The sequence below is a fragment of the Selaginella moellendorffii genome, unplaced genomic scaffold (assembly GCF_000143415.4).
Source record: "Selaginella moellendorffii unplaced genomic scaffold, v1.0 SELMOscaffold_102, whole genome shotgun sequence".
Lineage (NCBI taxonomy): Eukaryota > Viridiplantae > Streptophyta > Lycopodiopsida > Selaginellales > Selaginellaceae > Selaginella > Selaginella moellendorffii.
This window is the reverse complement of record NW_003314363.1, coordinates 507,850-534,685: the sequence shown is the minus strand read 5'-3', so window position 1 is coordinate 534,685 and position 26,836 is coordinate 507,850. Positions and strand designations below refer to the sequence as shown.

At 46.7% G+C, this 26,836-nt stretch overlaps 8 protein-coding genes across 15 annotated transcripts; 7 read left to right on the top strand and 1 right to left on the bottom strand.

Annotated features, from left to right (window-relative positions):
* Positions 1-6,775: 6,775 nt before the first annotated feature.
* Positions 6,776-8,815, top strand: LOC9646744 (sulfite exporter TauE/SafE family protein 3). The gene is made up of 10 exons (XM_002989977.2): positions 6,776-6,845; positions 6,926-7,097; positions 7,254-7,454; positions 7,520-7,635; positions 7,700-7,786; positions 7,857-7,907; positions 7,979-8,233; positions 8,299-8,392; positions 8,445-8,585; positions 8,671-8,815. Exons 1-10 carry the CDS (start codon positions 6,816-6,818, stop codon positions 8,745-8,747), a joined length of 1,224 nt encoding a protein of 407 aa, XP_002990023.2. The 5' UTR covers positions 6,776-6,815; the 3' UTR covers positions 8,748-8,815.
* A 19-nt stretch (positions 8,816-8,834) lies between these two features.
* LOC112342236 (intersectin-2-like) lies at positions 8,835-9,991 on the top strand. The gene is made up of 3 exons (XM_024663745.1): positions 8,835-9,237; positions 9,507-9,730; positions 9,791-9,991. The coding sequence occupies exons 1-3, from the start codon at positions 8,845-8,847 to the stop codon at positions 9,930-9,932; spliced, it is 759 nt and encodes a 252-aa protein (XP_024519513.1). The 5' UTR covers positions 8,835-8,844; the 3' UTR covers positions 9,933-9,991.
* Positions 9,992-10,002: 11 nt separating this feature from the next.
* LOC9646743 (probable dolichyl-diphosphooligosaccharide--protein glycosyltransferase subunit 3B) lies at positions 10,003-11,171 on the top strand. The gene has a single exon (XM_002989976.2). The coding sequence runs from the start codon at positions 10,044-10,046 to the stop codon at positions 11,058-11,060; it is 1,017 nt and encodes a 338-aa protein (XP_002990022.1). The 5' UTR covers positions 10,003-10,043; the 3' UTR covers positions 11,061-11,171.
* On the top strand, positions 11,163-12,073 carry LOC9629871 (chaperonin-like RBCX protein 1, chloroplastic). The gene is made up of 4 exons (XM_024663746.1): positions 11,163-11,337; positions 11,434-11,528; positions 11,600-11,924; positions 11,980-12,073. The coding sequence occupies exons 1-3, from the start codon at positions 11,190-11,192 to the stop codon at positions 11,732-11,734; spliced, it is 378 nt and encodes a 125-aa protein (XP_024519514.1). The 5' UTR covers positions 11,163-11,189; the 3' UTR covers positions 11,735-11,924; positions 11,980-12,073.
* A 1,995-nt stretch (positions 12,074-14,068) lies between these two features.
* LOC9629870 (auxin transporter protein 1) lies at positions 14,069-15,982 on the top strand. 4 transcript variants are annotated; one of them, XM_024663778.1, is made up of 8 exons: positions 14,069-14,251; positions 14,391-14,504; positions 14,555-14,667; positions 14,725-14,908; positions 14,967-15,064; positions 15,117-15,324; positions 15,406-15,666; positions 15,716-15,982. In XM_024663778.1, the coding sequence occupies exons 1-8, from the start codon at positions 14,156-14,158 to the stop codon at positions 15,893-15,895; spliced, it is 1,254 nt and encodes a 417-aa protein (XP_024519546.1). In that variant the 5' UTR covers positions 14,069-14,155; the 3' UTR covers positions 15,896-15,982. The 4 variants fall into 4 exon arrangements, with proteins under 4 accessions (XP_024519546.1, XP_024519545.1, XP_024519547.1 ...); XM_024663777.1 differs by having other exon boundaries at positions 14,319-14,504; XM_024663779.1 differs by having other exon boundaries at positions 14,167-14,318.
* LOC9630362 (laccase-11) lies at positions 15,057-19,911 on the bottom strand. 5 transcript variants are annotated; one of them, XM_024663775.1, is made up of 7 exons: positions 18,269-18,288; positions 17,899-18,216; positions 17,691-17,842; positions 17,361-17,608; positions 16,008-17,307; positions 15,705-15,952; positions 15,057-15,655 (listed from the first exon to the last, which is right to left on the bottom strand). In XM_024663775.1, the coding sequence occupies exons 2-5, from the start codon at positions 17,995-17,997 to the stop codon at positions 16,016-16,018; spliced, it is 1,791 nt and encodes a 596-aa protein (XP_024519543.1). In that variant the 5' UTR covers positions 17,998-18,216; positions 18,269-18,288; the 3' UTR covers positions 15,057-15,655; positions 15,705-15,952; positions 16,008-16,015. The 5 variants fall into 5 exon arrangements, with proteins under 5 accessions (XP_024519543.1, XP_002989944.1, XP_024519540.1 ...); XM_002989898.2 differs by having other exon boundaries at positions 15,705-16,146; positions 16,198-17,307; XM_024663772.1 differs by having other exon boundaries at positions 15,705-17,307.
* An 848-nt stretch (positions 19,912-20,759) lies between these two features.
* Positions 20,760-22,885, top strand: LOC9630360. The gene is made up of 10 exons (XM_024663803.1): positions 20,760-20,917; positions 20,972-21,096; positions 21,166-21,232; positions 21,284-21,473; positions 21,521-21,653; positions 21,713-21,799; positions 21,845-21,958; positions 22,020-22,174; positions 22,250-22,492; positions 22,563-22,885. The coding sequence occupies exons 1-10, from the start codon at positions 20,766-20,768 to the stop codon at positions 22,842-22,844; spliced, it is 1,548 nt and encodes a 515-aa protein (XP_024519571.1). The 5' UTR covers positions 20,760-20,765; the 3' UTR covers positions 22,845-22,885.
* Positions 22,886-23,185: 300 nt separating this feature from the next.
* Positions 23,186-24,307, top strand: LOC9629869 (endochitinase). The gene is made up of 3 exons (XM_024663757.1): positions 23,186-23,583; positions 23,656-23,797; positions 23,846-24,307. The coding sequence occupies exons 1-3, from the start codon at positions 23,211-23,213 to the stop codon at positions 24,216-24,218; spliced, it is 888 nt and encodes a 295-aa protein (XP_024519525.1). The 5' UTR covers positions 23,186-23,210; the 3' UTR covers positions 24,219-24,307.
* The last annotated feature ends 2,529 nt before the right edge of the window (positions 24,308-26,836 follow it).

Here is a 26,836-nt window from a genome sequence, read left to right as displayed (position 1 = left end):
TTCATTTCCTGACTTTGCATTGTCACTGGAAAAAACAATATTCGAAAAGAAAAATGTACAAAAAACTTACGATTTCACGGTTGTGAATTCTGATCCTATGCTGATTCAGAGCTGCCTTATTGAAAAACTACTGATCGCAAACTCCATCCAGGGGGTGAGCAAGGACGTTCTCGAGCTTGCATACATATGGCTTATCGTCTCCATCCTCGAGACACTCCCATTCATATGCATCGCTAAATGCGTCGATGTCTTCCTTGGCCAAGGCGGCTCTGCACATCACTGAAAAATTGCCAAAGATGAGCAGCCGGATTTTAAACCAAAGTAAAAACTAAAACCAAAAACCCCTTCACGGGTGTGCATCTATGAGAAAAAGCAGCCATAAGCAGCCTGAAATGAAAAGAAAGAATCCTTTTGTGAGAAACAAAAGAAAGAGGAAACACCACGCCTGAGCTTCCTACTGAGGATCTTGATCGGCGGCTCAAGTAGATGCCACAGATAAGCAGCCCATTGATGAACAAAAGCCAAGAGACAGACCAAAGACTAAAAATCTCACTAGGCATCCGTTTTCACCAAAACAAAATCTATGTGACAGAGAATCTTACCCATCTGGACACCTGGAATGTAGGCTAGATCTTGGGATCGATCGATCTCTAGCTCCCCCAGCGCCGCCGCCCTCGCCTTCCAACAATACCCTCACCCTAAACCGAACTCTCACCGCTAGAATAAGGTTATTGGCAAGGGTTTTGGCTATCAACAAAAGACGTCTAAAGTTTCTGGTTTTGAACGTACGCAGCAACCATTGATGTGTAGCTTAGCTCGTCCTTTGCGTAAGATTCATAAGCCTCCCTTGCTGCTTCCACATCTCCACATCTTCCATGCATCGCAACTATAGCCGATCTCAAAACCGAATTGCTGGTCGTGACTCCGCTACACTCTCGAATCAGCGAACAGAGAGCCACAGCTGGCCTAGGGTCGCCTATACACCCGCAAGCGTGAGCGACAGAGATGAATGTGATTAGACTCGGTAGATTGCCGTCAAGCAGCATGCACTGAAAGAAAAAGAGAGCTTGCCTTGGCTGGGAGTTGTGACCAAGAGCCAAGATGATCTAGTTGTAGGAGACAGCGTCTGGAGCTTCTATAATGCAGAACATGTCGTGCAGCTCCTCGAGCATTCCACACTTCCCATACATGCTCAGGAGAGTGTTCTGCAAAGTCAAGTCAGTGTCGAAACCAGTTTGCATCAAGAGCTCGTGACAGAGCTTACCTCGCCGCAAGTCTCTAGCACAAGCGCATGCGTTTATGATGCTCACAAAGCTGATCTTGTCGAGCTTGACGCCTTCCAAGCTCATCTTCTCGAACAGTCGCAGAGCTTCCATGCCATGCCCGTTTCGAGCATACACTCCCATCAAAGCCGTGCAAGAGACAAGGTCTCCAGCAGCTTCCATGGCGTCAAAAACCTCTCGAGCATTGTCCACGCTCCCACACTCTCCATACAAGTGGATGAGGCTCCAAAGGATTCTCTCCTCGCCCCCAAAACCAGCCACTGTCGCCAGCCTTTCCAGCTCTCGAGCCTGTTTGATGTCCCTGCAAGCTGTCAACACACTCGAGATTGTCACTGTGTTGAACCTCACTCCCTCGTTTTGCATTCTACATGCTAGTAATGACCATTCCTGGCAAATGCTGCAATCAAGATGGTCCAAGAGAAAATGTTTGGCTCCTGAATTTGGCCAAACGTTCCAAGCGCGAGATCAAAGTTACCGTGTAATGAAAATTCCCATTTCTCGGGCCTAGAAAACCGCCGAATACTATTTCAAACAATCATGTTGTTGAAAACACTTCACGAGAAAATCATATCACTCCTCACATGGTTAAAGTTCTTTCGTTAGAAGTACTACGAATGACCGAAAACATAACTGAGACTTATACACCACCCTAGGCTTGGGTTTAAGGTATAAGCTTTAAACCCTGAATTCTAGGGTTCTTTATATATGCTGTAGGATGTATTGATTCTAAACTAATATATCAGTAGCCAAAGATCTAGCTAAAGGTAGTAGCCTAGAAAAAGAATTCACTATAGCGTTACAGTATATGTGAATAGTTAGTTGCATTATAGAAATAATCTATTTATATAGTAAAATAAGTAGTAATGGCTTGGAACCTCAGAGAAAAACATTGCTATAACAATGTTGAGCAGTAACACAAACATCTACTAAACCTTAAAACATGAAAGATTTACTTAAGGTATAACTATGGTTATGTTGTCAAAACTATAGCAAAATAGATTGATGAAATAACTCTAAACATACTAGATTACTTGAGACCATCCATAAAAGGACATCCCTAAATAATTAAATATATAATGAGAAACTTGAATAATATTAATGCTATATAATGATAAACCCTAAGCCCTAAAGAATAAATAAATAAGAAAAACAAGAAAGTGAATACTCTAGTCATTATATGGTGATAGAATGATGGCTCTAATGAATAGGTGAAATTAAAGATTACTTGAAAGTTGTATGGTGAAACAGGTTTACTTGATCAAGCAGAGGTATTGTTGATGAAATCAATGAGAAAGATAACATAAAATATCTCTCGTAGAGAACGGCCAAGTAAATTTTTGAACAATAAGGTTGTCGAAAACCCTTCAGAAAAAGACATAATTATTTTGACAAATTTAGTGGTTAGTCGTCAAAAGTAAAACTATTGACTTACAACCTAAAATCTGCGTTGTTTTGGTCAGAAGTAATACTATGTACCAACTACGGTTTTTGGCTTTCGTGCAGTAATGGTTAGCTAGTAATACTTAGAAGTGGTAGCAATGCCGAGAAAAACTTGAAGGAGATGCAAAGTTATTGGCAAAGTTACTTTTTCTAGCCTTATTTTTGAGGTCAGAAGATGGAGAGTAATTAGATGTACAAGCCTATTCACTCAACTTACCAAAAATAAAAACATGTATATACATTCCTTATATCCTTTAGGGACTAATTACAAAAAAATTGGGCAAGCTGATCAGTCACTCTCAAAAAGAGTCACTTGCTTGGTAGGAGGGGAGTTGGACTTTGCCAATGTAGTGTGTCCCATCCCTGGGCCGCTTAGAGGATTGTATCTGGGGTTTATGGTTAGAGAACTAGAGTGAATGATTACTTGTTGTAAGTCCAAAAACTCTAAGATGTTGAGCTCCAAATGCCTAAACTCTCCATGCATGGCTGTGTTTTCTTGCTTATTCGCGGATGGAAATCCCCTTTCCCTGTCGTAGGAAATGTCCTAGTACTTTTTGGAGCAATAAGGATGTCGAAAACCTTGCAGAAAAAGACGCAACTCTTCTGACAAATTAATTGGTCAGATGTCAAAAGTAAAACTATTAACAATAAACCGTTAACCTCAAAAATATGTAATTTCATTTATTTACGTATTACACGATGAAAATTCCCATTTCTCAGGCCTAGAAAACCACTGAATACTGTTGCAAACAATCACGTTGTTGAAAAGTCATATTAATCCTCACATAGTTTCGTTGACCTTGGTGCTGCTACAGTGGATGGTTTGGACACTGAGATACATCCACGAAACGAGGAGTCGTGTGAGTAACAGAGAGACCTTGTATGAATAAGTTAGTGACCTTTTCATCTTTCTTTTGGGAGTATCATCAAAGGGTTCACTCGGCACCAGTTCATCCAGTATTTACTTTCCAAGCTCGTTTTTATAACAAGAGGTCTCCTATTATTCTCTCCATGTTGGTTAATATAGGTTTGAGTTTATCTTCTATTGCTCGACCTGTTGCCACACGTTGCCATCTACACTTGCGTCGTGCGGCGGAACTAGTTTTCATTCTTTATGGCAATGGCCGTACACATGTCTATGCACAGGATGAGGCAGAACTAATTGTGCGTGTGGGCGATCTTGAGCTTGAGTTGTAGTCATTGCAAGTGGTGCCGAGTCAAGCTTTTGACCTTACTCTTGGTATGGATTGGTTGCAGGGCAATCATGCCAAGTGTGATTTTGAGGTTTCTCCCCTTTATCTCATATTTCCTTATGTTTTATCCATTCATTTCACTTTTGTACCTCTTCGTCCCTCTATTTCTACCTCTGCTTCCATTACTTTTGTTTTCCCATTATTTCCTCTTATGTTTCTGTCTTGTTTAGCTCTTCCCTTTTCCGATCCCTTCGATGATCTTTGTGTTGAAATGGTTGATCGGCTCATGAAAGAGTATTCTAATCTCTTTGAATTTGACCTATCGTTTGGGGCCAAGATTGCCACACATCATCCAATTCCAACTGGGGATGCTCGTCCAGTCAAGGTTCCTGTTTGTCGTCGGTCACCTAAGGAGATCAAGATTTTACGTGCAAACATTAAGGAGATGTTAGAGAAGGGTGTTATTCGAAAGTCGCGAAGTCCTTGGGTATGTGAACCTCATTTTGTGATGAAGTTTAATGGGAGTATTCATTTTTGCATCAATTATCATCTGTTAAACGAAGTGATAATTCTAAATGTGTACCCTCTTCCTTACACTGTTAATCTCTTGGATCGTCTGGGGCAAAGTCATTGGTTCACCAAGCTAGATCTTGCTTCTGGGTATTGGCAAGTACTGATGGCCGAAAAAGATATTCTTAAGGCTACTTTTCGTACACCATTTGGTTTGTACAAGTTCTTGGTGATACCATTTGGTTTGAACAATGCTCTAGCAACTTTTCAAGAGATGATGGATGACGTTTTTTGTGATATGCCGGAGGTGATTGCTGACTTCATTGATGATGTCTTGATCTATTCGGAGGGGACATGGGAGGAGCACGTTCGTGATATTTGTAAAGTGTTGGATCAGCTATGCAATGTTGGTTTAAAGCTGAAGCAGTTGAAGTGCGTGTTTAGGTCCAAAGACACAACTTATCTTGGGTACCATATTTCTTGTGAGGGTTTGTAAGTTGATCCTGACAAACTTGTGGTTGTTCTAAAGTTCCCTACTCCGAAGTGTGTGAATGATGTGCAATGCTTCTTGGGCATGAAAAATGATGATGACTTCAGTAATGCTTGCAACGGTGCAGTGCGATCAGAAAGATGATCCACAAAACGACCGAGATACTGCACCTAGTCTCCGGATTGTGAGAGGGTGTTCATGGATCTTAAAGAGCTATTGACAACTCCTCCGGTTTTGGCATATCCTGACTACACTGGACCTTTTATTTTGCATGTGGATGCTTTTGACATTGGTCTTGGAGGTGTGTTGATGCAAGAGAGGTTGAGTGTGCTTGGTCAGGGCCATTCCATTGTGTATATAAACTATACATTACAACAAATGGAGATGAACTACTCCATGATAGAGAAGGAGTGTTTAGCAGTAGTCTAGGGTTTCGAAAAACTTCATGCATATCTACATTGTTCTCAGATGTTACTTAAAGGTGACCATGCTATTGTTACTTCATTATTGAAGTGGAAGAACCTGGTTGGTCATATTGCTCGATGAGCTTTGAAACTTCAGATATATGATTTTGATGTTGTTCATTGCCCAGGGAGTTCATTGCCCATGGTCATGATCCAATATTATCAACGGAGATGGGTTTACTTTCACAATTGCCATAAGCTGCCGATGCTAGGTCGTGGGATCAATATTTGACAAACATTCTTCCACTTATCCGAGCAGAGTCTACCAAACACTTAGACCATGTACAAGTAGGACAACAACGGCGCTACAACTCCCATCATCATCCACCTGCAGAATAAAAAATGGATGATTTGGTGTTAGTCTGTTTTCCCCATCTAATGGTAGTGGTTTATCTAAGGGGTTCTTTGTGCAATGGAAAAGACCGTATCAAGTATTGCGGCAAGTTGGACCACAAGTTTATAAGGTTCGGTATGATGTCTAGCAAGTCAATCCTCTAGAGATTGTACATGTGCAGCAATTGAAACACTTCATACAAAAGGATCAAGAGCAGTTAATACCACCTACAGATCTACTGATGCTTCCTCCTGACGTTTCTCCAGATCCCGGCCTTTGTACAAGAAAACCCTGATGATCTTCCATTATTTCAAGAGGAGGGGATAATGTGAAGGCCAAGTGTACGGCTATGATGTCATATACTAATATTAATGTAGTGGGATTTTGGTAGCCGTCAAATTGATTTCAATCTGGACCACTATATAAACTAAAGTTTTTGAGCTAATTGATATGCACATTTCTATATTCCTTTTCCATATTCCATACACTCATAGATCTACTTATGTTATATGTCTAAGTTATATCTATTTTAATAAAATATATTAAACATTTTTTTTTGTTTTTTTGCTAAAGCAAAAGAAATAAATATTTGTCATATTTCCAGCGACAGAGCCAGCAGCACACAGAGGTTCTGGCAAACTTGGGCAAGGATATCGAGAGGTTGTGTGCTTGCAAACGAGGAAAGATAAACAATCTTTCCTCGTTTGCCCACTTGCTGCTAGATCTTTATACCATTCAACTTTCACTAATTCGTGGAGTTTGTGAAAAAGTGAGAATTTAATTGGAGCTTTGTGCTTGCGATAAACTCGCTAGAAATCTGCAAGAACTCAAAAAAATTTCAAGTCGATCGAGAAATTTATTGAGGATGTCCAATAAGGCACGTAAACTCGTGTGTGTGCGCCAGGCCTTTGAAAGTGAAATGATAGACGACGATGAAGATCAAAGGTAAAAGTTTGAGATCTCTCGTCACTCACACTTACGTAGGTGGCGGCTCAAATAAACAACTCATCACCGCGACAAAAGAACTTAACATATAAGAGCGAGAGAAGAACTGCGTGGACAATCGCAAGCTCGCTACGCGACAAGTCCCGATCACTGGAAATGGAACAAATCTCCACAGCCGCAACCTTGGTATCAATTGACACCGAGCAATTCAAATGGAATAATCCTCGTGAAAATCACCTCTTCTCTTTTCCTTCTTGTCAATCTAGGGCGGTGTTGTGGAGCTCGAGCTTGGATGGCGCCTGGCGGCGGCAACGCTGCTGGCCGTGCTCGGGGCGTCGCTGGGGAGCGTCGGCGGCGTTGGCGGCGGGGGGATCTTCGTGCCGACGCTCATGCTCGTCTGTGGATTCGATGCAAAGACCGCGCCGGCGCTCTCCAAATGTGAGTTTTTTCTTCTTTTTGTGTGTGTTCTTGGATTGGATTGGATTAGATTGGAATGGATTGGACTGGGACTCCAGGGAAAAGAGAATTTTCAAGAACAAGACAATTTCTTTCTTGATTTGCTGATCTCTTTTTTTGTGGATGTGTGTCCTCCAGGTATGATCTTTGCACAATGTGCTTCCACCGTAGCTTACAATCTCGGGCTGAGATCGTCGCAAACAAACTCGTCGCTCATCGACTATGACTTGGCTCTCCTGTTCCAGCCAATGCTTCTCTTGGGGATTAGCGTCGGTGTGACTTTCAATGTGCTATTTCCGAATTGGCTCATCACGCTGCTCTTGATCGTCGTCTCTCTCGGTGAGTGCTGGAACTTTTTCGTGTCTGTCTACGTACAAACTGCTCTTTCTCTTTTGTTTCTCCAGCTATGGCGTCCAGAGCTTTTTCCAAAGGCCTCGAGACCTGGAAGAAGGAGACAAACGAGAAGAGATTGATTTTGGAAGGATCTCTAACACCCGGGCCAGCGAATTTCACCACCTTGGTCCGAACCATAGAATTGTTTATCTTTTTTGTGCTCTCATCGATCTTGACTTTTGCACTGGAAGGATTCTTTGTGGACTACTGTGGAGTGGAAAAAACTGTCTCTTCTCTTCGCGGTTTGGTGCTTGATCACAGGATTACAAGTCTTAAAGGTGCTCTTTCGATCCTTTCATATTTTGTTTTTTGCTTTCTCACAGTTTCTTACACAAAGTTTTGGATCAGGCATACACCGCAAATTGCAGCACAGCCTTCTGGATCTATAACATCTTACAAGTAAGAAAACGAAAGGAGAAACGTTCTTGCGCAAGATCTTCTATCGCTTTCGCTTTTTTCTTTGTTTCCAGGCTCCCGTGACGCTTGCGGTGACTGTCACTCAGGCATTGAGAATGCGTGAACACAGCTCCTACAAGCTACGAGAAAGTTTGCTCGACGAGTCAAGCGAGAGTTCTTCCGCCTCTCTAAAAGCCGCGGGCCGAGCTCTGGACGTCTTTCGCTACGTGTTTTTTGGCGTCCTGGCCGGATCGATCGCCGGGTTGCTTGGCGTCGGAGGTGGCGCAACGCTAGGCCCGATCATGCTCGAGTTTGGAGTTCCTCCACAGGTCGATATCAATTTTTTTCTTCCAGGATCTCCATTTCTTACTTCTTTCTTTCGTTGTTGGAACAGACAGCATCAGCCACGGCGACTTTGGCCATGCTGTTCTCGTCATCGCTGTCCGTGGTGGAGTTCTATTTCCTCGGCCGTATCAAAGTGTCATATGGTAATGTTTTCTCGATCGATCGATTTTCCAAAGTTGATTCTTCTTTCTCCAGCTCTCTACTTTGGAGCGATTTGCATCGTCTCCGCGTTTTTAAGCCAGAAGCTTGTCCAAAAGCTACTCAACCTCCTGGGAAGAACTTCAGTCATCACATTCACTCTCGTGTTCGTCATCGTCGTGAGCGTCATATCTCTTGGTCAGTGCAAGTATTTAGATCCTTTACTTCGCCATTCTCTTCTCATTCCATTTATGTTCTTCGTTTCCTTCTCTCTTGTGTGAAGGCGGTGTGGGAATAGTGGATTCTATCCAAGAGCTCAAGCGCGGTAAGTATATGGGGTTTGGAAGTCTGTGCGCATGAAACTCTATTGCGCTATAATCAAGTTCTTTGCGAAACCAAAGAGAGCAAAGAAAGTTTCATTAAGAGAATATGCTTTCGAGGGTTTTAGGGTTCTTCCATGGCGAGGCGATGGGCGGGCGCCTGGAAGCAATGCAGGGCCATGGCGACCTCGGCAGCTCCTCCGGCCGCTCCCGATGCCGCGGCAGTGACGCGCGCTGCGCTGATCCCTTACAGCGAAGGGGCGATCAGATGGGGGGGTAAGAAATACGAAGGGCCCGTGCTCGGGAAGATGAATCTCCTCAAGGGGGAGTATAAGAAGCAGGTCAAGGAGATCCGCAAGGAATTCCAGAAGGAGGTGGAGAAGAAGAGGATCGCCAAGGAGCGGTCGGATGTGGCGGAGAGAGAGAAGGCCTTGCAGCATCGCGAGCAAGAGTGTATTTTGCGGTGGCAGAGGAAAGAGGAGAAGCGGCTCAAGGCGCAGGAGAGGAAAGAGTCCTTGCGCGCTATAATCGTGAGTTCTCTCTTCTTCTTCCTTGGATGTTCTTTCGTGTGTCTTCGATTTTCTCCTGTGGTTTGAGGATGGATACAGTTTTTGGGAGGATTGATGATCTTGGATGGATTGTTTTCGTGCTTCTTGGATGTTCTCTTGGATCTTGGATTGAAAGAGTGAGGATGGATAGAGGTTTTTGGAGGGAGGATTGATGATCTTGGATGGATTGTTTTTGGATTGAAAGTTTGAGGATAGATAGAGGATTGATGATCTTGGGTGGATTTTTACAGGACAAGGAAAAGAGGATCAAAGCTGCGAGCCACGCTAGGCAAGTCGCGGAGCACCAAAAGGCCAGGGATGAGAGGCTGGAAGCTTTGCGCGTGTCGAGCTCGTCGTGGATTGAAGAGAAGGATTTAGAGGCGAGGATCAACGAAGCCTTCGTGGATCCCATCCCGCTGCTCAGAGTCGGCAAACCGCTGGAAGCATACGACTCTTTCGCAACGCAAGTGCCAAGGTGTGCCACTCATATTCTCTCTTTTCTCCCCGAAGTTCTAAGTTTTTTCCTTCTTTGCAGTCCCAGGCGACCCGAGGATCCACTGCTCCGAGACGACGATGACGAGCTTCTGAGCGCATTTGGCAAGAAATCTTCTTCCAGGATCACTGGACGTGACATTCTCGCCTCGGCCGCAAGAGCCACGACCAAGACGCCATTCTGATGGAAAGTCTTTAAAAAACTCGCTCCCCGGAATCGAACGCTCGACCCTTTAAAGCCTAACCAAACTAAACCCTAACCGCGGGGTTAGCCGAGAACCCTAGCTCGAGCGAGGATGGGCCGGGGATGCGCGATCGCGCTGGCGCTGGTGCTGTTCTTCCTGGCCATCGCCATCGGCGAGGACGATCGCGTCTCGGATCTACTGCGGCGCCAGGCAGGTTCGAAAGATGGGATTATCGAGCTGGACGATACCGGGATCCGGCATTTGGCCGCGTCGGCCAATCGGCCCTACGCGCTGCTCGTCTTCTTCGACGCGCACCACCTCCGCGAGCGATCGGGCCTGAAGCTGGACGAGCTGCGGGGCGAATTCTCCCTCCTGGCCAGATCCTACATCAAGAACAACGCGGGCGGCAGCGGCGAGTCCAAGATCTTCTTCTGCGCGCTGGAATTCCAGCGCGCGCAGGCCAGCTTCGCGATGTTTGGCGTGAATGCGCTGCCGCACGCGCGCTTCCTCGCGCCGGGCTCGGGGCCGCTCAACGCGTCCGAGTCCATGATGGAGCTCAACGACATGGTGAGATCCGCGGAGGGGATGGCTGCCTACGTGGAGAGCAAGATCAGGCACAAGGTTGGGGCGATCGATCGGCCGCCGCTGGTGTCGAGGAACCAGCTCCTGCTCGTCGCCGCCGCGGCCATCGTCGCCGCTCCATACGTGCTCAAGAAGCTCCTCATCGAAGGCAAGGACACACCATTCCACAACTCCAAGCTCTGGTGCGTGGGAGCGCTCCTCGTCTACTTCTTCAGCGTCGCCGGGGGCATGCACAACATCATCCGGAAGATGCCGCTCTTCATGCCCGACCGGAACGATCCCTCCAAGATCGTCGCGTTCTACCAGGGATCTGGGATGCAGCTGGGGGCCGAGGGGTTCGCGGTGGGATTTCTCTACACGGTCGTGGGGCTGGTGGTGGCGTTCATCACTCATGTTCTCGTGAGGATCAAGAACAAGACAACGCACAGGGCGATCTTGCTGGTCGGGATGGGAGTTTGCTTCCTGGCGGTGAGATGGGTGGTGGCGCTGGATCACTGGAAGACTGGGTATGAGATCCACGGTTATCTCCCGCGGGGCTGGCTCTAGATGGAAGAACAAGAGGAAGAAAACTCTCGAGGAGGAAGAGGATCTTCACTCGCTACTTTCAGAAACTTATTAACGATTTTTCGACACTAAGAAAGCTCTGGTTCACCTAAAGATCTGTGTCTCTCGGCCATGGCTACTTGTGCCGCTGCCGCTGCTGCTGCTGCTGCTAGCGGTGGTGCTTTTGGACGTGGGATTGGAAAGGCCGTGACGAGCAAGGCGATCAGCAAGGCTGGGAGAGCGCGTGTGGCTTGCAATTGCCACAAGATGTTCGTTCCAGGTGAGAGTGGTAGTGATGTAGTTTCTCTTCGATTTTTTCTTTTGTAGGAGAGTACTTTGTAGGAAGTTTCAGTTCGAGAGAATAGCAGGATGCCAGGATTCGGAGGGCGGACTCCCGAGGGCCGTGCTGCGGACACGCTCCACAACTTCTTCACTTACATTGCTGTCAAGATCGTTGCTTCGCAGCTAGAGGTAACTTTGAAAGCTTTCGTCCCTTGGGAAAATTTTTCTTTGTGGTGCTCTGAAACTTTTGTGTGTTCCAGGACTACAACAAGGAGGCGTACGATGATCTCATGAAGTTCCTGGACAAGGTGCCACTCAAGGACGGAGATAAGTTTTGCTCGGCATTGATGAGGGAGTCTGGCCGTCACAAAGCACTTGGTAAGAGATTACTCTAGTGTTTCCTAGAGGTCTTTTCTTTTTTTTTCTTTATTGATTCATGGAAGTGGCCTATTAGCACTGAGAATTCTTGAGGTAAGTGAATGTTGATATTGTTGTTGTTAAAACTCTGTTGTGATATTGTAAGTGAGAGCAGCCTATGCAAATAATGATTTTGAGTGGGAAAACATGAAGATGATGTCTCTGCAAGTATGTTTATCTTTTTATTTTTTATTTGTTATTTTGTGTTTGTTGTATGTTACAGAAAATGGACAACGCTAATACCAGATTAATGAGGGATTTTCTTGCTGAAACCACTGGAATTGAATAATATCGAATTGAATAATATCTTGGATGCAGGAATGGTATCTCTTACAACAAGAGGAAGCTCAGATATTTGGAGTGTTCTTTTTTTAAGAAAATCTTAGATTTTAATTAATTAATAAATAATGCCATTGTATCCATCTAGAATGGCATTCTTAATCTTGGTGAATGCAATCTTATACCATAAAAGTTCTCCAAAACTAGATTTTCTTGTGACCATCAATGGTTTCCTCACCACTTGATAATGCTTTTCATTGGAACTCAAGGCATACTCTTTCTTGATTGTCCTCTTGTTGGCTTGATTCTGGATATGGCTCTCTTCCTCCTCTCCATCGTCTTCCTCCTCTAGGGATTCTTCATAAGTCTCCTCATCAGATTCATCAGAGATGCTCAACCCAACTTCAGTATTCTTGGATGAAGGCTTGGTGGAGGATTGCTTGAATCTTGAACTCTTGCTTCTGGATTTGGTGGTGTTGCTACGATTGGGATTCCTTTGCCTCTCTGGTTTCTTGGGTGGTACAAATCTAATTCTGCCACCTTTGGTGAATTTGCGCTTGCACGAATTGCATCTATACCGTGGCTGTGAAGCTTTTTTATTGTTATTATAGCAAAATTTGGTGTCAAGGGAGTTGCATCGCGGGCACTTCGTTAATTCTTCATCTTGACATTTATTTTGTGATTGATACTTCTGTACATTGTCACTAATGAATAGAGATTAGAGGTTCCTTACAAGAAAATTCCAAATCATACATACCTTGCCAGGATCCAAACCTAACGAGTAAGGGACGGACGAAAAAACCTAAATTCAGTATGGTTGATTTATTACATCTTATCCTGTTTCCTAATTAAGCTGCAAGATTTTATTAGAATATATAACATTGTTTTGTTTATAAGTACCATTCACTTATTTATGTTTGATAATAAAATTTAAAAACATATAAATTAACATGACAATTTTCGGTAGATAAAGTCTGGTTATAAAATAAATACCATAAGCTCCTTTTTGTAGAGTTTAGGGTTTTTCTCATGGCGATTGAGCATCCAGCATGGAGGAGAAGTGAGCGATGCAGCACCTCGTCGCTGGTAAGGGGGATCCAGAGCTTGATCGCCGAATCCCACAGGCAATCCGCGCGGATCGCAGTGCAGGAAATGGCGGCAGCGCTGTGCCGCAAGCAGATGCTAGTGGATTTCGTCTACCAGGTGAACACGATCAATGGCGAGGGCTACGACTCCATCCCCCAGACCGGGGCAGTGATTGACGCAGCCAGGAGTGGCCAGGGCGCCGTGGATCAATCGCTGGACACCATCGTCACCCTCAACTTGCACGACGCCTATGGCATGGTGGAGCGTGAGGCGAGCGAATGCTGCTCCCACCCGCCATCTCTCACGATCTCCGGGATCAAGAGGATCCACAAGGTCTTGTTCCAGAACCGCGAGGGGTGGGAGAGCGATGCCGGCCAGTTCCGGCAGAAGGACGTGTTTGTGCGCCTGGAAGATGGATCGTTCCACCAGTTTGTGGAGCCGGATCAAATCTCCGCCAAGCTCCAGCGGCTGATAGGAGCGACCAACACGAGGCTGGAAGAGATCTTCCCGATCGATCGCGGCGGCGACGACACTTTTGACGTTGGCAAGCTTCTCGAGGTGGCGGTGACGTTCTTCCTGGAATTCGAGCTCGTTCATCCCTTCCGCGATGGGAATGGGCGAGTCGGGAGAGTTTTGCTCGCGTTTCTCCTGTGGAGCATCACTCCAATGGTGCCCAACAACGCCTACCTCGTCGAGAGCGAGGAGATTGTGAGCTATGGCGTGTACCGCAGCTGCTTCCAGGAGGAGGAGACGATCGAGCATGGGATCGAGAGGAGGTGTTACAGGGAAACGCGAGATCCCGGCCGGCTCATAGCCATCTTCACGGAAGGAGTGTACGTTGAATGGAAGAAGTTTTTTGAGGCAGTGGGATTGGATTTGCCTAAAACCGTATAATCAAGACAGAATCTTTGTCTTTGTGACAGAGAGATTCGGCAGCGTTTATTGACTAGGAATGATATGAGTGCGCTTGTTGGTGAGAGAATTCTCTTACAGGGCAAAGCCACTGTTGTTCTCTTCAGATCTTTCCAATTCCAATGTGGGGGCACAGCAGGAGGCTCACTAGAATTGCAAGCACAATCTTGAATGGGAGCTCTGTCATTGATGCTTGGTTCAATGCTACATCTTACCAGGTTTTTGCCTCTTTAGTTCCTTGGGATTTTCTCATATCTTGATCATGAATGTGGCTGGTTCTAAAAGGTTGGGCAAGTTCTTCTCACACTCCCCAATTCATTTGCTCAGCTGGGATTAGTCTCTGGCATTCTTTTCCAGCTCCTCTATGGAACCCTTGGGGCATGGGCTTGCTACATGACAACTTGGCTGTATATGAACTACAGGAAGAGATTTGAAAGAGAAGCTCTGTACAATGACAAGCATGAAATTCAGGTCCTTTCTACATCATTGAATCTTGATAATCTTACATGGTTTTGTCTCAGTGGTATGAAGTTTTAGATGGCCTTCTTGGTACATTTTGGAAGTACCTTGGCTTGATATTTAACACTGGCCTTCAGGTGTTGCAAAGTGCTATCACACTTATAGGAGCATCCAAGTAATATCACCTTTTATCAAAGAAAAATAAAAATTCTATGCATTTTATTTTGGACAGCCTTGCCCATATCCTCAATGATCGTCTAGACAAGCGATCATGGACTCTGGTGTTAGGAGCTTGCGTTATACCCAGTATTTTGATCCCCAGAGCTCAAAACTACAGAGTATTATCTTCTGTTGGTATTGTAATGACTACTTACACTGCTTGGTACATGGTTTTAGCTTCCATTTTCCAAGGAAAGGTATTTATTTTATGACCTTTTTGTCTATAGAAATCTCACACGATCATGTACAAAACAGGATGGCCCTGTGAAACACAGTGCTCCACACTCCTCTCTAGACTACTTCTTGGGAGCTTCCAACATCTTATACGCGTTTGGAGGCCATGGATTGACAATGTAAGTCGGATCTCTTTACTATAACATCACCTGGTTATCTTCACCATCTTAGCGAGCTCACCCATGCCATGAAGAAGCCACAAAAATTTAAGGAGATTTATCTCTACGCGGTTCTCTACATATGGACTCTCACTTTGCCTTCGGCCATCGCGGTTTACTGGACGTATGGAGAGGAGATGCTCCACCACTCATACGCTCTCACCAGGTTCCACAAGTCCAAGTACCGTGACGTAGCCATAATTCTCATGATCATCCACCAGGCGAGACGAAAGAACCCTTTGCAAAGAGCGAAAGAAGATAAACTTGGAAAGCTTGCCTGACCATAGTGCTCTTTGCTGCAGTTCGTCCAGTTTGGCTTCTCGGTGCTTCCGATCTATCTTACGTGGGAGAAGTTTTGCGGGATACACTCGTTGCCAGGACGATACTTGCTCAAATCCGCCGCGAGATTGCCAGTCGTGATACTGGTCTGGCTCGTCGCGCTGATGATTCCCTTCATTGGCGTTATCAATATAGTGGCGGCTGCTTTCTTCACGAGCTTTACGATCTACATTGTCCCGTGCGTGGCTTTCATGGTTTATCACAGAAGTACTTCTGCGCGAAAGGCAAGTTTAGCATTTGCAGTTCAAGCTCTCAATGTTACCTTGTGAGCAGGAGTCCAAAGAGGGGCCTCCTTTCTGGCTGCCGAGCTGGATATGGATATATGCAATCAACGTCGGTGTTGTTGTCTGGATACTTGTAATCGGTGTTGGATTCGGAGCCTGGGCTGGCGTGAGAAATCTACGGAGGAAATTCCACCTGTTTGGATTTTTTACCCGATGTTACGAATGCTGAGTCCAAGACATAGTGTACGCATTTATCTGGTAAGAATCGTCGGCAATGATCCTTGAGCTGATAACAACAACACCGATCAGAAACTCATTGAGTCGTGCCTGTGAAAACTTACGGCATAAACTAGCATTTTGGTCGATGTTTTGGCGGAGAAGGCAAAGTTTGGTTGGGGCCTTCACCGTTTAGAACGATGAATGCCATCTCCAGTCCCCAAGTAAGATGTCCGTCTAGGTGGCAATGGAACAGCCAAGTTCCTGGTCGCAGACTCATAAGGTTAGAAGCCGAATGAATGGAAAGTATCATACCTGGATTGTCAGCTTTGAATCTTAAAGCTATCCAGCCTTTGATTGGAATCAACGCAGTGTTCCTGCGTGGAGGATCCACAAGGTTGAACTTGCGCTCGTCTCGAGCACCGTCAAAGTTGCCGTGCCCCTCGCCAACGATGTAGAAGTCAAAACCGTGGAGGTGAAATGGATGGCTGTCGTTTGCAAGGTTGATGGTCGTCTGGAGAACGAGCTGGACGTTGGCACCGTAAGGAATGACGCTCACTCTCGTTCCAGTCTCCGAAAAGAGATCAGAGATATCGAAAGCCTTGCCAACGTAGTCGTATGGAACCGGCGGCTTGTCAGGAAAATCGGCCGTGAAGACACCCGGAATCCTGTTGTAGTAAGCTTCCAGAATGGACGAAGTCTTCGGTGAGACGAAAGAAACGTTGTTGATAGAGCTTGATAGGCGTAGTCCTGCTGGTCCCGAGCAAATGATGCCTGGAGAGCACGGCTTTACGTTCAAGCTGACGACGTGAAACAGGCGTCGATCTGCCAACTGAGGAACTTGTTCTGGATACTGTTTCGAGTTTAAGCTCCGCAGCAGCTTCTGGAACTTTTGTCCCAAGGCCTTGTCGTCCGGGTTCGGCAGGTTATGAAGAACTGGCATGAGCGAAAAATTCCCGTGTGGAGTAATGTACTCGATGATGCCAAGAGCTACTGTTGGCTGGAAGAGAGCACCACCGGATCTCCAAGGCGAGGCTGCCATGTAGTAACTTCCACCGTGCTGGCTTGCCTTGACTAGAACTGATACGGTTTGCCCCGGGGTGATGAGAAACTCGGTGACTGTGAGATGCTTTGTGTAGGATGCGTCGATCTCGACGACGGTCATGGTGTGATTTGCGATTGAGAAGAAGAGGTCCTGTTCTAGTGCAGCATTGATGATTCTCAGGAGGTAAGCTTCTCCTGGTATGAAGCCGATCTTGTGCGTGTTCTCCTCGTGAGTGAATGACTTGGAATAAGAAGTCGCCGAACAGTTAAAGAGAGGCCCAGGCTTCCCGTTGATTATGAAAGCGTTGGACATGTCCGGTGCTCCGCCAGAAACTATAGCTCGCTCCTCCTCTTCGAGGAGATCGTTGACAAACCAATCTCCTGGAGAAGCGACTCGCAAAATCAAACCAAAAGGTTTAGAGAGCTTTGCTTACCAAGGATGATGGTCTCGTCTCTAAATGGCTGGGGAAATGGATACGGCCGCGGTCTTCTGGTAACAGGCTCGATGATAAACGCACCATGGACTGTGCCTCTAAGCCAAGCTGCATGAGCGTGCCAGAAAAGTGTCCCGACTTGATCGACTCTAAATCGATACGTGAACGAGTTTCTCTCTTGGATGGGACACTGAGTTATAAATGCAGGCCCGTCTTGCCAACACGAAAGCCGCTGCTGAACTCCATGCCTACGCACAAGAACACCAAAAAAAAAGAAAAGAAGAAAAAAGAAAACCTTAGCTCATGTTTATAAAAACAAATGTATGTTACCAGTGAATAGTGATGTTGCTGCGTATCATATTATGAACTCGAACTATCACTTTATCGCCTTGTTGGATGCGGATGGAAGGCCCGGGAAACTGCCCATTGACAGCAACAATCCTCGTAGCTCGGCATAACTTGTTAACACTCATATATGCGACCTGTCATACACAAAAGACTGGAACGTCATTCTCCAAAGATAACCAGAGATACTCACATTAAACTCAAACTTTCTCGTTCTCCCGGCTGCCTGTTGGAAGAAAAGAATGACGCACAGCAGCAAAAACAGTGTTCCAAAGCTCCTCACAAGCTCCATTTGCGTGTTTCTGCGAGCAACACCAATCCCAGCTTATAAACATATAGAGAACGATGGTAGCCGGCAACGCGGTCTTAGACAGCTTTTCCAAGATTCCTGTCCAACTAAGAACAGTGATGAGCTGCGAGCCAGATAATAAGAACAACGAGGAGCATAAGGATCATCAATGATTTAATGATCTACCTCAACAGCTTCGCATGCCACCAGCAATCATCCATGCTGACAGAAAAAAACGAAAAAGTTGAAAGAAAGAGATAAAGAAAGAACTCACCTTTTCTCGACCTCGATCCGTCACCCATCGCGTACGCTGTGATTCAAAGCCAGCACGTAGACAGCCGTGTTCTTGGGATCCAAGCGAAGAACATTCTCCACCGCCACCGCGCCTCTCCGGCGATCCCTCCGCCCCTTGCACGACGAGAGAACGCACGTCCAGTCCAGCGCGTCCGGCACAAACGGCATGCTGCGCACCAGCTCCTCCGCATTGCCGCCATAGCCCGCCCTCCCGAGAAGATCCACCATGCAGCAGTAGTGCTGCTTGCTCGGATCGATGCCAAAATCCACCACCATGGAGCAAAATCGCGCCCACCCGCGGTAGACATCGCCGCCGTGGCTGGACGCGCGCAGAGCCAGCACGAACGAGATCGCATTGGGCGCCTCCTCCATCGCCATCGCCGCGAAGAGCTCCAGCGCCACCTCGCCCTCGCCGCTCCGGGCATACCCCGCCATTAGGGTATTCCACGCCACTATGTCCACGCCGGGCATACCGCCAAACGCCCGCTTCCCCTCCGCCAAACGCCCGCTACCGACGTACGCCGCCAGGAGAGTGTTAAACGAGCAGTCGTTCCGCTCCTCCATGGCGTAGAATACGTCTATCGCCTCCGCCAAACACCCCGCCTCGAGCAGGCACGCCATGAGCGTGTTCCACGACACCAAGTCTCGCTCATACATACGGTCGAAGATCTCCCGGGCGTTCTCCGGTAGGCCGTAGTGTCTGTACGCATCTAGAATGAGATTCCACGATACCATATCACGCTCGGGCATGGAATCAAACGCGTGCTTGGCCTCCTCCAGATGCCCGGATTGGGAATATGCCAAGAGTATAGTGTTCCACGAGACGAGTATTCTCTCTTGCATGGAATCAAACACGCGCTTAGCGCCGTCGATCTTCAAGTTGTGTGCCAATACGGCTAAGAGAGAGTTCACTGCTACGACGTTAAACTCCGGCAATCGCTGAAAGAGGTTCGTAGCATATTCCAGATGCCCGCTCTCAGCATATGCTGTTAGCATCGCGCAGTAGCACGCGAGATCCCACTCGGGCATGGAATCAAACACGCGCTTTGCCTGGAAAGATCCCCTTTCCTCTCCGTACGCCCATATCATCGTCGTACACGCAATGAGATCCCAGTCGGGCATCTTAGAGAAGACGCGCCTGGCCTGCTCAATATGCCCTGCTTGGGCATACGCCATGAGCATCGTGGTGAAAGATACCAGGTTGCGCTCTTTCATGCCATCAAAAACCCGCCGGGCCTGGTCAAGATTCCCGTTCTGCACAAGTGTCACCAGCATACAGTTCCACGAGACGAGATTCCGCTCGGGCATCGCATCAAAGACGCGCTTCGCATCCTCCAGATGCCCATTCCGGGCATATGCTTGCAGGAGCAGCACCCACGAGAAGACGTTCTTGCGCTTGATGCCGTCGAAGATTCTCCTGGCATCGCCGGGGCTGCCGCACTTTCCGTACGCCTCGAGCAGCACATTGCAAAGGAAGGAATCTTCTCCGGCTTGGAGACGGTGCCTGGCGAGCGATGAAGCGGCGTTTGCCGCGGGAAGCGTAGTGGAGGATCTAATGAGGTCGATGCATTGGTTCCTGTCTAAAAGGCTTGTCATTATTAATTATGTTTATCACTAAACCTAACTAGAAGGTTGTTACGAGTATTTATATCCTTTAGAATATCACTGTGACCTAAATATTATCTGTGCGATGGTTGCAATGTTAGCAAAGGGAAGCGATTTGGTTGTGTTTGAGGTATAGAGATCACGAACTTCTTTGTGGAATTGCATAGAACTAACCTTTCTGTGAAGGCTGACAATGGGCGGAGATGGTTTCGCGAGGCCAAGAAAGACGAACCCTTTAAGCCCGTGATGGAGGAGTTTTGCAAGCTTTTTGGCCTGGCAATGTCCGAGACAACGTTCTACGATCATGGTCTAACTATCAGTCCAACCGAGGTAAGTTCTCCACTCCTTGTGTGTTTTATACCAAGTTCGCGTGGTTACTTATCAGGGGATTTACTGGGGAGTGAACTTAGACGCGGGCGACGAGAGCAAGATCATGGTGGCGACCAAGAACAGGAAGGATCGGCCGCTAAGGCTGGTTTACGCATGCCAAGGGCCGAAAGTTCTAAACTCCCCACGCGATTTTCGCGAGAGTTTCACGAAGGAGACGTGGTCGACGACGCTAAAGGAGATTTATGCCCTGATGGCGCAAAATTTCCCAAGGTCCCTCTACAATTACTACTACTATGTGGATAGCCAGTGGAAGGAGGTCAAGAAATCGAGCAGTGGAGCCATTCATGAAGATATTTTCGTTAAGGCGGTCAAGCGAGGGGAAAAGGTGGCGGAGAAAACGATAAATAGATAATTTTCTTGGCATGCGAAGAAATCTATTTAACGGATGAGCAGCATAATCTAAACAAGAATGTATCTAGATTTTCTCAAATTAATAATCACGTGGACTTTATTTTCAAAGTTTGGAGCCCTAGAAATCGGTGATGGCGTTGCTAGCTGCGAGTAGCGCCATGACGCTGCGGACGCCATCTGTTCGATTTACCACTCCCAGGCACCATTTTAGCGGTCGGAGCTCCAGGAATCGCAGCTACATTGTCTCGGCATCTCTGGGCTTCACCACTGATCCTCGAATCCAGTAAGAAAACCGCGTCTCTCTCCTTCCTCTTCTTCTAAGATATAAGAAAAATAGGATCGAGAGAGTCGCCGATGGATTGCTCAAGGATGTAGCAGCTTTGCTGGTTTATCAGGAGGTTTTTAGAAGCCCTCCAGCCCAGGCATTTCTTAAGCTGCTGCTGGTTCTTCGCAGGAGAGACGGTACTTGTTTTTTCCTTGTGTCTTTGTGCTTCTGGTCTATAAGATTTGTTCTTTGTCTTCCTGTGATAGATGATATAAAAATTTTGGAAGCCTATGGAGAGTTCTTCCGGCTCATGGCAACCGGCAAGCACTCGAGGTAAGTCCAACTTTCGATATGAAAGGTTCATGAAATATAGAAATCTTGCAGCTGGCAGGATTTTCTTCTCGAAGGGATTCTAAAGGCGGATGGGAATCCTTTTGCTGAAGCAGCTGCAAGCAGTGGTGATTCCAGCAGCACTTATGGAGGACGAATCCCAGCATCGCTCGAAGCAGCAGCAACCGCAGATCTCGAAAGCTTACAGCGGCTTAGCCTCAATGAATCCACGATGATAAGCTGGGTAAGTTTTCTTTCTTCTACCTGTTTCTTAAGCGTCTTAGTTTCTAGGTGACAGAGCTCGTGTCGGAAACCAAGCCGCAATGGCGCAATGCTGCATCCTCCAGCCTTGATTCCCGCACTGTTCCAAAGGTAGACGAGAAGAAAACGAATAATATTGTTGGTTTCCTGGTCACAGACGAAGGTAAAAAGCATATCACACTTTGGCCGTGTTCTAGTTCATCGACCCGCTGCCTGACGTAGAAAAGGAAGCGTCCGTGGAGGACAAGATTTTGGTTTCGCCGTCTGAGGAGAAAACCATCAAAACAGAGAGCGATTTTGTCATTTCAGGTGTGACCATGTCTTTGCTTATATGACTCTCAAACTTTGAAACAGAACGGCAACAGTGGCAAAAGAAGATCAGCGGTTTATGGAACTGGTCGGAAGCTGTTCATCTGCTGAAGGATTACCACGCTGAGAATGGTTTTGGTCGCGTTGCACTGTCTCAAGGTTCTAAAGACCGGCTGATAAGTTACCCGCGCAATCTGAAACTCTGTCCGTGTTGATGCAGTTCTAAAGTTGCGGGGAGGAAAGCTCGTGCCGGACTTTCGATACCTTAAGCCTGTAAGTGAACCGCATCTCACAGTATGGTCCAGGCAACAAGCAGCCTTGCGTGAAAATATACACCGGCATGTTTCACAGGGCTCTGCTCATCATGTATTTGTGGTAATCTCACGACCCTTTGATTGAAGATAGTGTCGGGAGAAAACTAATTAGAAACGGATGATTTTTTTGGTGCAGCATGGTCCCTCCGGCTCTGGAAAATCGTGGCTCGTGAAAGCTACTTTGAGCAAGCTATCCGAGGATGCACGCTTTCGAGTGGTGCTACTTCCAAGCAGCGAGTTTAAACAGCTTGCAACTATACTGGAAGAGATGAGGAAGAACAGCCACATCCGGTTTGTTTTACTGGTAGAGGATTTGTTTCTCCGGTCAGTCGAGGAGAGCTTTGTGCTGCTCAAGGCAGCTCTGGACGAGCATTTGCAGGTACTTCCCATTTCGTTTTTCTGGTCTATCTATCCTTACAGAAGTTTATCTTCTCACCACTTTTTTACAGGAGTGGCCGCGTAATGTTCTCCTCTGTGCTACGAGCTCTCGTTCCGACGCAAAGATTGGCGAAACGACTGTGAAGCTCGGTGATCTATTCGGCCTCACTGTGTGCCTAGCCAAACTAAACGAACAGCAATACCGGGACTGTGTGGAAGAACTCTTGGAGCAGAGTGGTGATGCTAACAACGCAGCGAAAAGAGATGAGATTTTCAGACAAGCGATCAAGTTTGGGGAGCAAGAAGGTTTCACCGCTAGAAGTGCATCAAAATTGATAAATATTAATAATTAATATATTGTGAACCTTTTTATTAAAAAATATTTAGCCCAATACTTAATATTAACACTTTGACCTTAAGACAGTAGTAAATTAAATTTATTCAACAAATCTATGTTAGAATGCTGGTCAGAGTCATCATGACATTTCTTAGTGGCAGTCAACATCCTCTCCGCACTAAGCGACACGAAGAAACGCATAACTTACTGTCTCTCAAATCCTGTCGCGACGCGGTTGGATCGATCTGGAAAGAGCCCCTCATTTCTCTAGTGCTGACTCGATCACGCACAGATCACGCGCTCTCTATATAAACCCCACACAAGATCCCCCACAAACCCACACTTCCACCTCCCACTCCATACTAGCAAAAGATAGCCAACAATGGCATTTGCAAAACTCTCTCTCGCTTTGATCTTCTCTCTGCTTCTTGTTCTAAGTTCTTTGGTTGCAGCAAACCATTGCGATTGCGGTGGAAAACGAGGAGGAAGAGCTCAAGGCGGTCACAGTCACAACACCACCTCTCCATCGCCGCCCACCATCGACATTGGAGCCCTCGTCTCGAGCGACCTGTTCGACCAGCTGCTGGACAACAAGAAGGCTGTCATGGGCTGCGCGGGATCCTCCTTCTACACGCACGCATCCTTCATGGCCGCCGCCAAGGCCTTCCCGGCATTTGGGTGCACGGGTTCCCCGGAGCAGCGCAAGACGGAGATCGCCGCCTTCTTTGCCCAGACGTCGGCTCAAACCGCCGGAGGTGAGAGACCGACTTTCCACTTTCATAGCCCGCCACCTTTTCATAACTAGAGTTTCTTTGTGTGTGATTTAGGTGGACTTCCAGGAGGGCTGCTCTCTTCTGGATACTGCATGGTGGAATCACATGATAAAAACCGATATTGCCAGCAATCGGAAGCCTGGCCTTGCGCTCCCGGCAAGAGCTACCATGGCCGAGGACCATTGCAGCTCAAATGGTATAAATATATTATAAACCATATGATTCTCATGCTTGTGATCTATAGGAACTTCAACTATGGAGCCTGTGGACGTGCTGTTGGCTTCGATGGAATAATAAACCCCGAGATAGTCGCTAAAGATCCTGAGGTGGCGTTCAAGAGTGCTCTCTGGTTCTGGATGACCCCGCAAGGCAACACGCCCTCTTGCCACGATGTGATCCTCGGCGTGTGGAAGCCAAGCAAAGTCGATATTAGTGCCGGGAGAACTACTGGTTGTTATGGAACAGTCACTAATATCATCAATGGACGCGAAGAATGTGGGCAGGGTCCTAATGCCCATGGCAAAGTTCGAGTTGGGTTTTACAAGCGTCTCGGAGTTCTCCTGGGGGTTGACACTGGACCAAATGTGGATTGCTACAACCAGAAGCCATGGAACTAAATTAGCTCGATCGCGAGCACTTGACAATAATGTAACTTTGTGACAATGGTGTGATTAATTATAATGAATGATAATATAGTGTTTGTATAGTGATTGCTCTATATTGAAGACATCCAAGAATGCCTGGAGCAAATTTTTGTTGTTTGTGTTGGGGCAATGCTGGATTGATGGTCTTGGCGACGCTCCTCAAGGCCTTGTCGTGAATGCTGCAAGGAAACATCTTGCTGAAGGGGGAGAGGTCAGTGGTGACATTGAAAGCCAAGCTGTGGAAACCAACCATTTGGGGGTTCTGTGCTGCAAGGATCACCGGAGAGGTGCAGAACATTCTCCTCCACCACTGGGCCTCTCCAGCTCAAAGTGGATCACCTTCCACGGCTTGGCTCTCAATGTCATCACTGACCCCTCCCCATTCACCAAGATCATTCCTTGTGGCATTCGTGACCCGTCGCCAAGCTCGTCGATTCATCGTCGCCCAACACAGACATGCTCACTCACATCCACAAGAATTTTCTCCAGGCATTCTCGGACGTCTTCAACACAGAGCTAGTCCACCCGAGACAATAGCAATCTCTACACAAGCACTATATTATCATTCCATTGCCACAAAGTTACACTATTGTCAAGTTCCCGCGATTGAGCTAACTTAGTTCCAACATTTGGTCCAGTGTCAACCCCCAGGAGAAGTCCGAGACGCTTGTAAGACCCAACTCTAACTTTGCCATGGGCATTAGGACCCTGCCCACATTCTTCTCGTCCATTGATGATATTAGTGACTGTTCCATAACAACCAGTAGTTCTCCCGGCACTAATATCGATTTTGCTTGGCTTCAACACGCCGAGGATCACATCGTGGCATGCCTTGCGGGGTCATCCAGAACCAGAGAGCACGCCACCTTGGGATCTTTATCGACCATTTCTGGATTTTTTTATTCCATCAAAACCAAGAGCACGTCCACAGGCTTAGTTGAAGCTCCTGTAGATCGCAAGCATTAGATCACATGGGTTACAATATATTTCTATACCATGTAAGCAGCAATGGTCCTTGGGCATGGTGGGAGCGCAATGCCGATTCCTTGGATTACCGGCTTTTATCCTGTTCCACCAAGCAGACTGCAGCCCTCCCAGCAGCCCACCTGGATCACACACAAAGAAACTCAAGTAAAGGTGGCGGGCTATGAAAGTGAAAAGTTGGTCTCACCTGATCCGGCTGTTTGAACCGATTTTTGGGCAAATAGGGCGGTGATCTCCGTCTTGCGCTGTTCGGGGGAACGTGCACCCAAATGCCGGTGCAGGGAAGGCCTTGGCAGCGGCCATGAAGGATGCATGCGTGTAGAAGGAGGATCCATGCCAGCCTTCTTCTTGTCCAACATGGTGAGCGGCGGCGATTGGTGATTGTGATCACCTGGAGCTCCTCCTCCTCCTTTTCGTCCTTTTCCACTGCAATTGCAAAGAGCATGGAACTGACAATGGATCACTGAGCAGAATGAGCAGGTAGTTTTCTGCAACCAACGAACTTAGAACATGAAGAAGAGAGACGATCAAAACTAGAGAGATTTTTGGAAATGCCATTGTTGGTTTTCTTTTGCTAGTTGGGTTTTTTCAAGGGATCTTATGTGCGTCATCTGTGCGTGATCGATCAGCACTAGAGAAAAGAGGGGTTCTCTCCAGGAGAGACAGTAAGGTATGCTTTTCTTTGTGTCACATTGTGTGGAGACCACCACTAAGAAGTACCATGATCTGAAGGAGGTTTACTTTTGCATCTTTAGTATTAGCTTGCCAAAAGTTTATTTGCAGTGTGATCCAGCCCATAGATTGAAGGCTTTCTCCAGCTCGCATGCCTTGACTGGCCTCCTGTTGCTCATCTTGCCCAGGTGTCCTACTCAAAACTGTCCAATGATAAGCAATGGAATTTCAGCATTCTAAAGCATGCGATCAGAACTTATAATACAATCACGTTCAAGCCAAACTATTCCCAACAAGCATCGATGCTCACGTGGATCATAGCTCAAAAGTCCCAACTTTCACTCCACACAGCTCATCTGCGACCTGGAGTGGAAGAGATTTAAAGCCAAGAGGGATCCCTGGAGTCTAGAGGTCATGTGTGCACATTCCCTGCAGTCACATTTGTGATATTATGGCACAAATAATTTTAAAAACTTGCAATTGGTAACCAGAAAGTCAATCTAGACAATAGAATACTCCTATTGGGGATTCGGGGTGAAGAAATCAATGAAAAGAGCACGCTAGAGAAAGAAATGACAAGAAACCTTGATCAATAGCTACACTAAACATGTGAACCACTCCAAATGCCCAGACTGGAGAACGGACTAGCTCAATGAGGAGAGGAGCAAGTACAAACACCAGGTATTCTCCATAGTGCCAATTCTCAAGCTTGAACAAACAGAATCCTCCTGTATCTCTCACTGCTGTAAATGTGTGATAGATGCACAGCTAGTCGCTTGAAGCTCGTTTTGCTGCCTGAAACACCACAAAAAACAATGCTCGAATTTAAGACAACAAAATGATCAATGCACTCACTTTTCTACAAGGAGCTCCTTGAAATGGTTGTTCAGCAATTCCTGTCAGACTTCGCATTCCCTGATCAAGGGTTTATGACC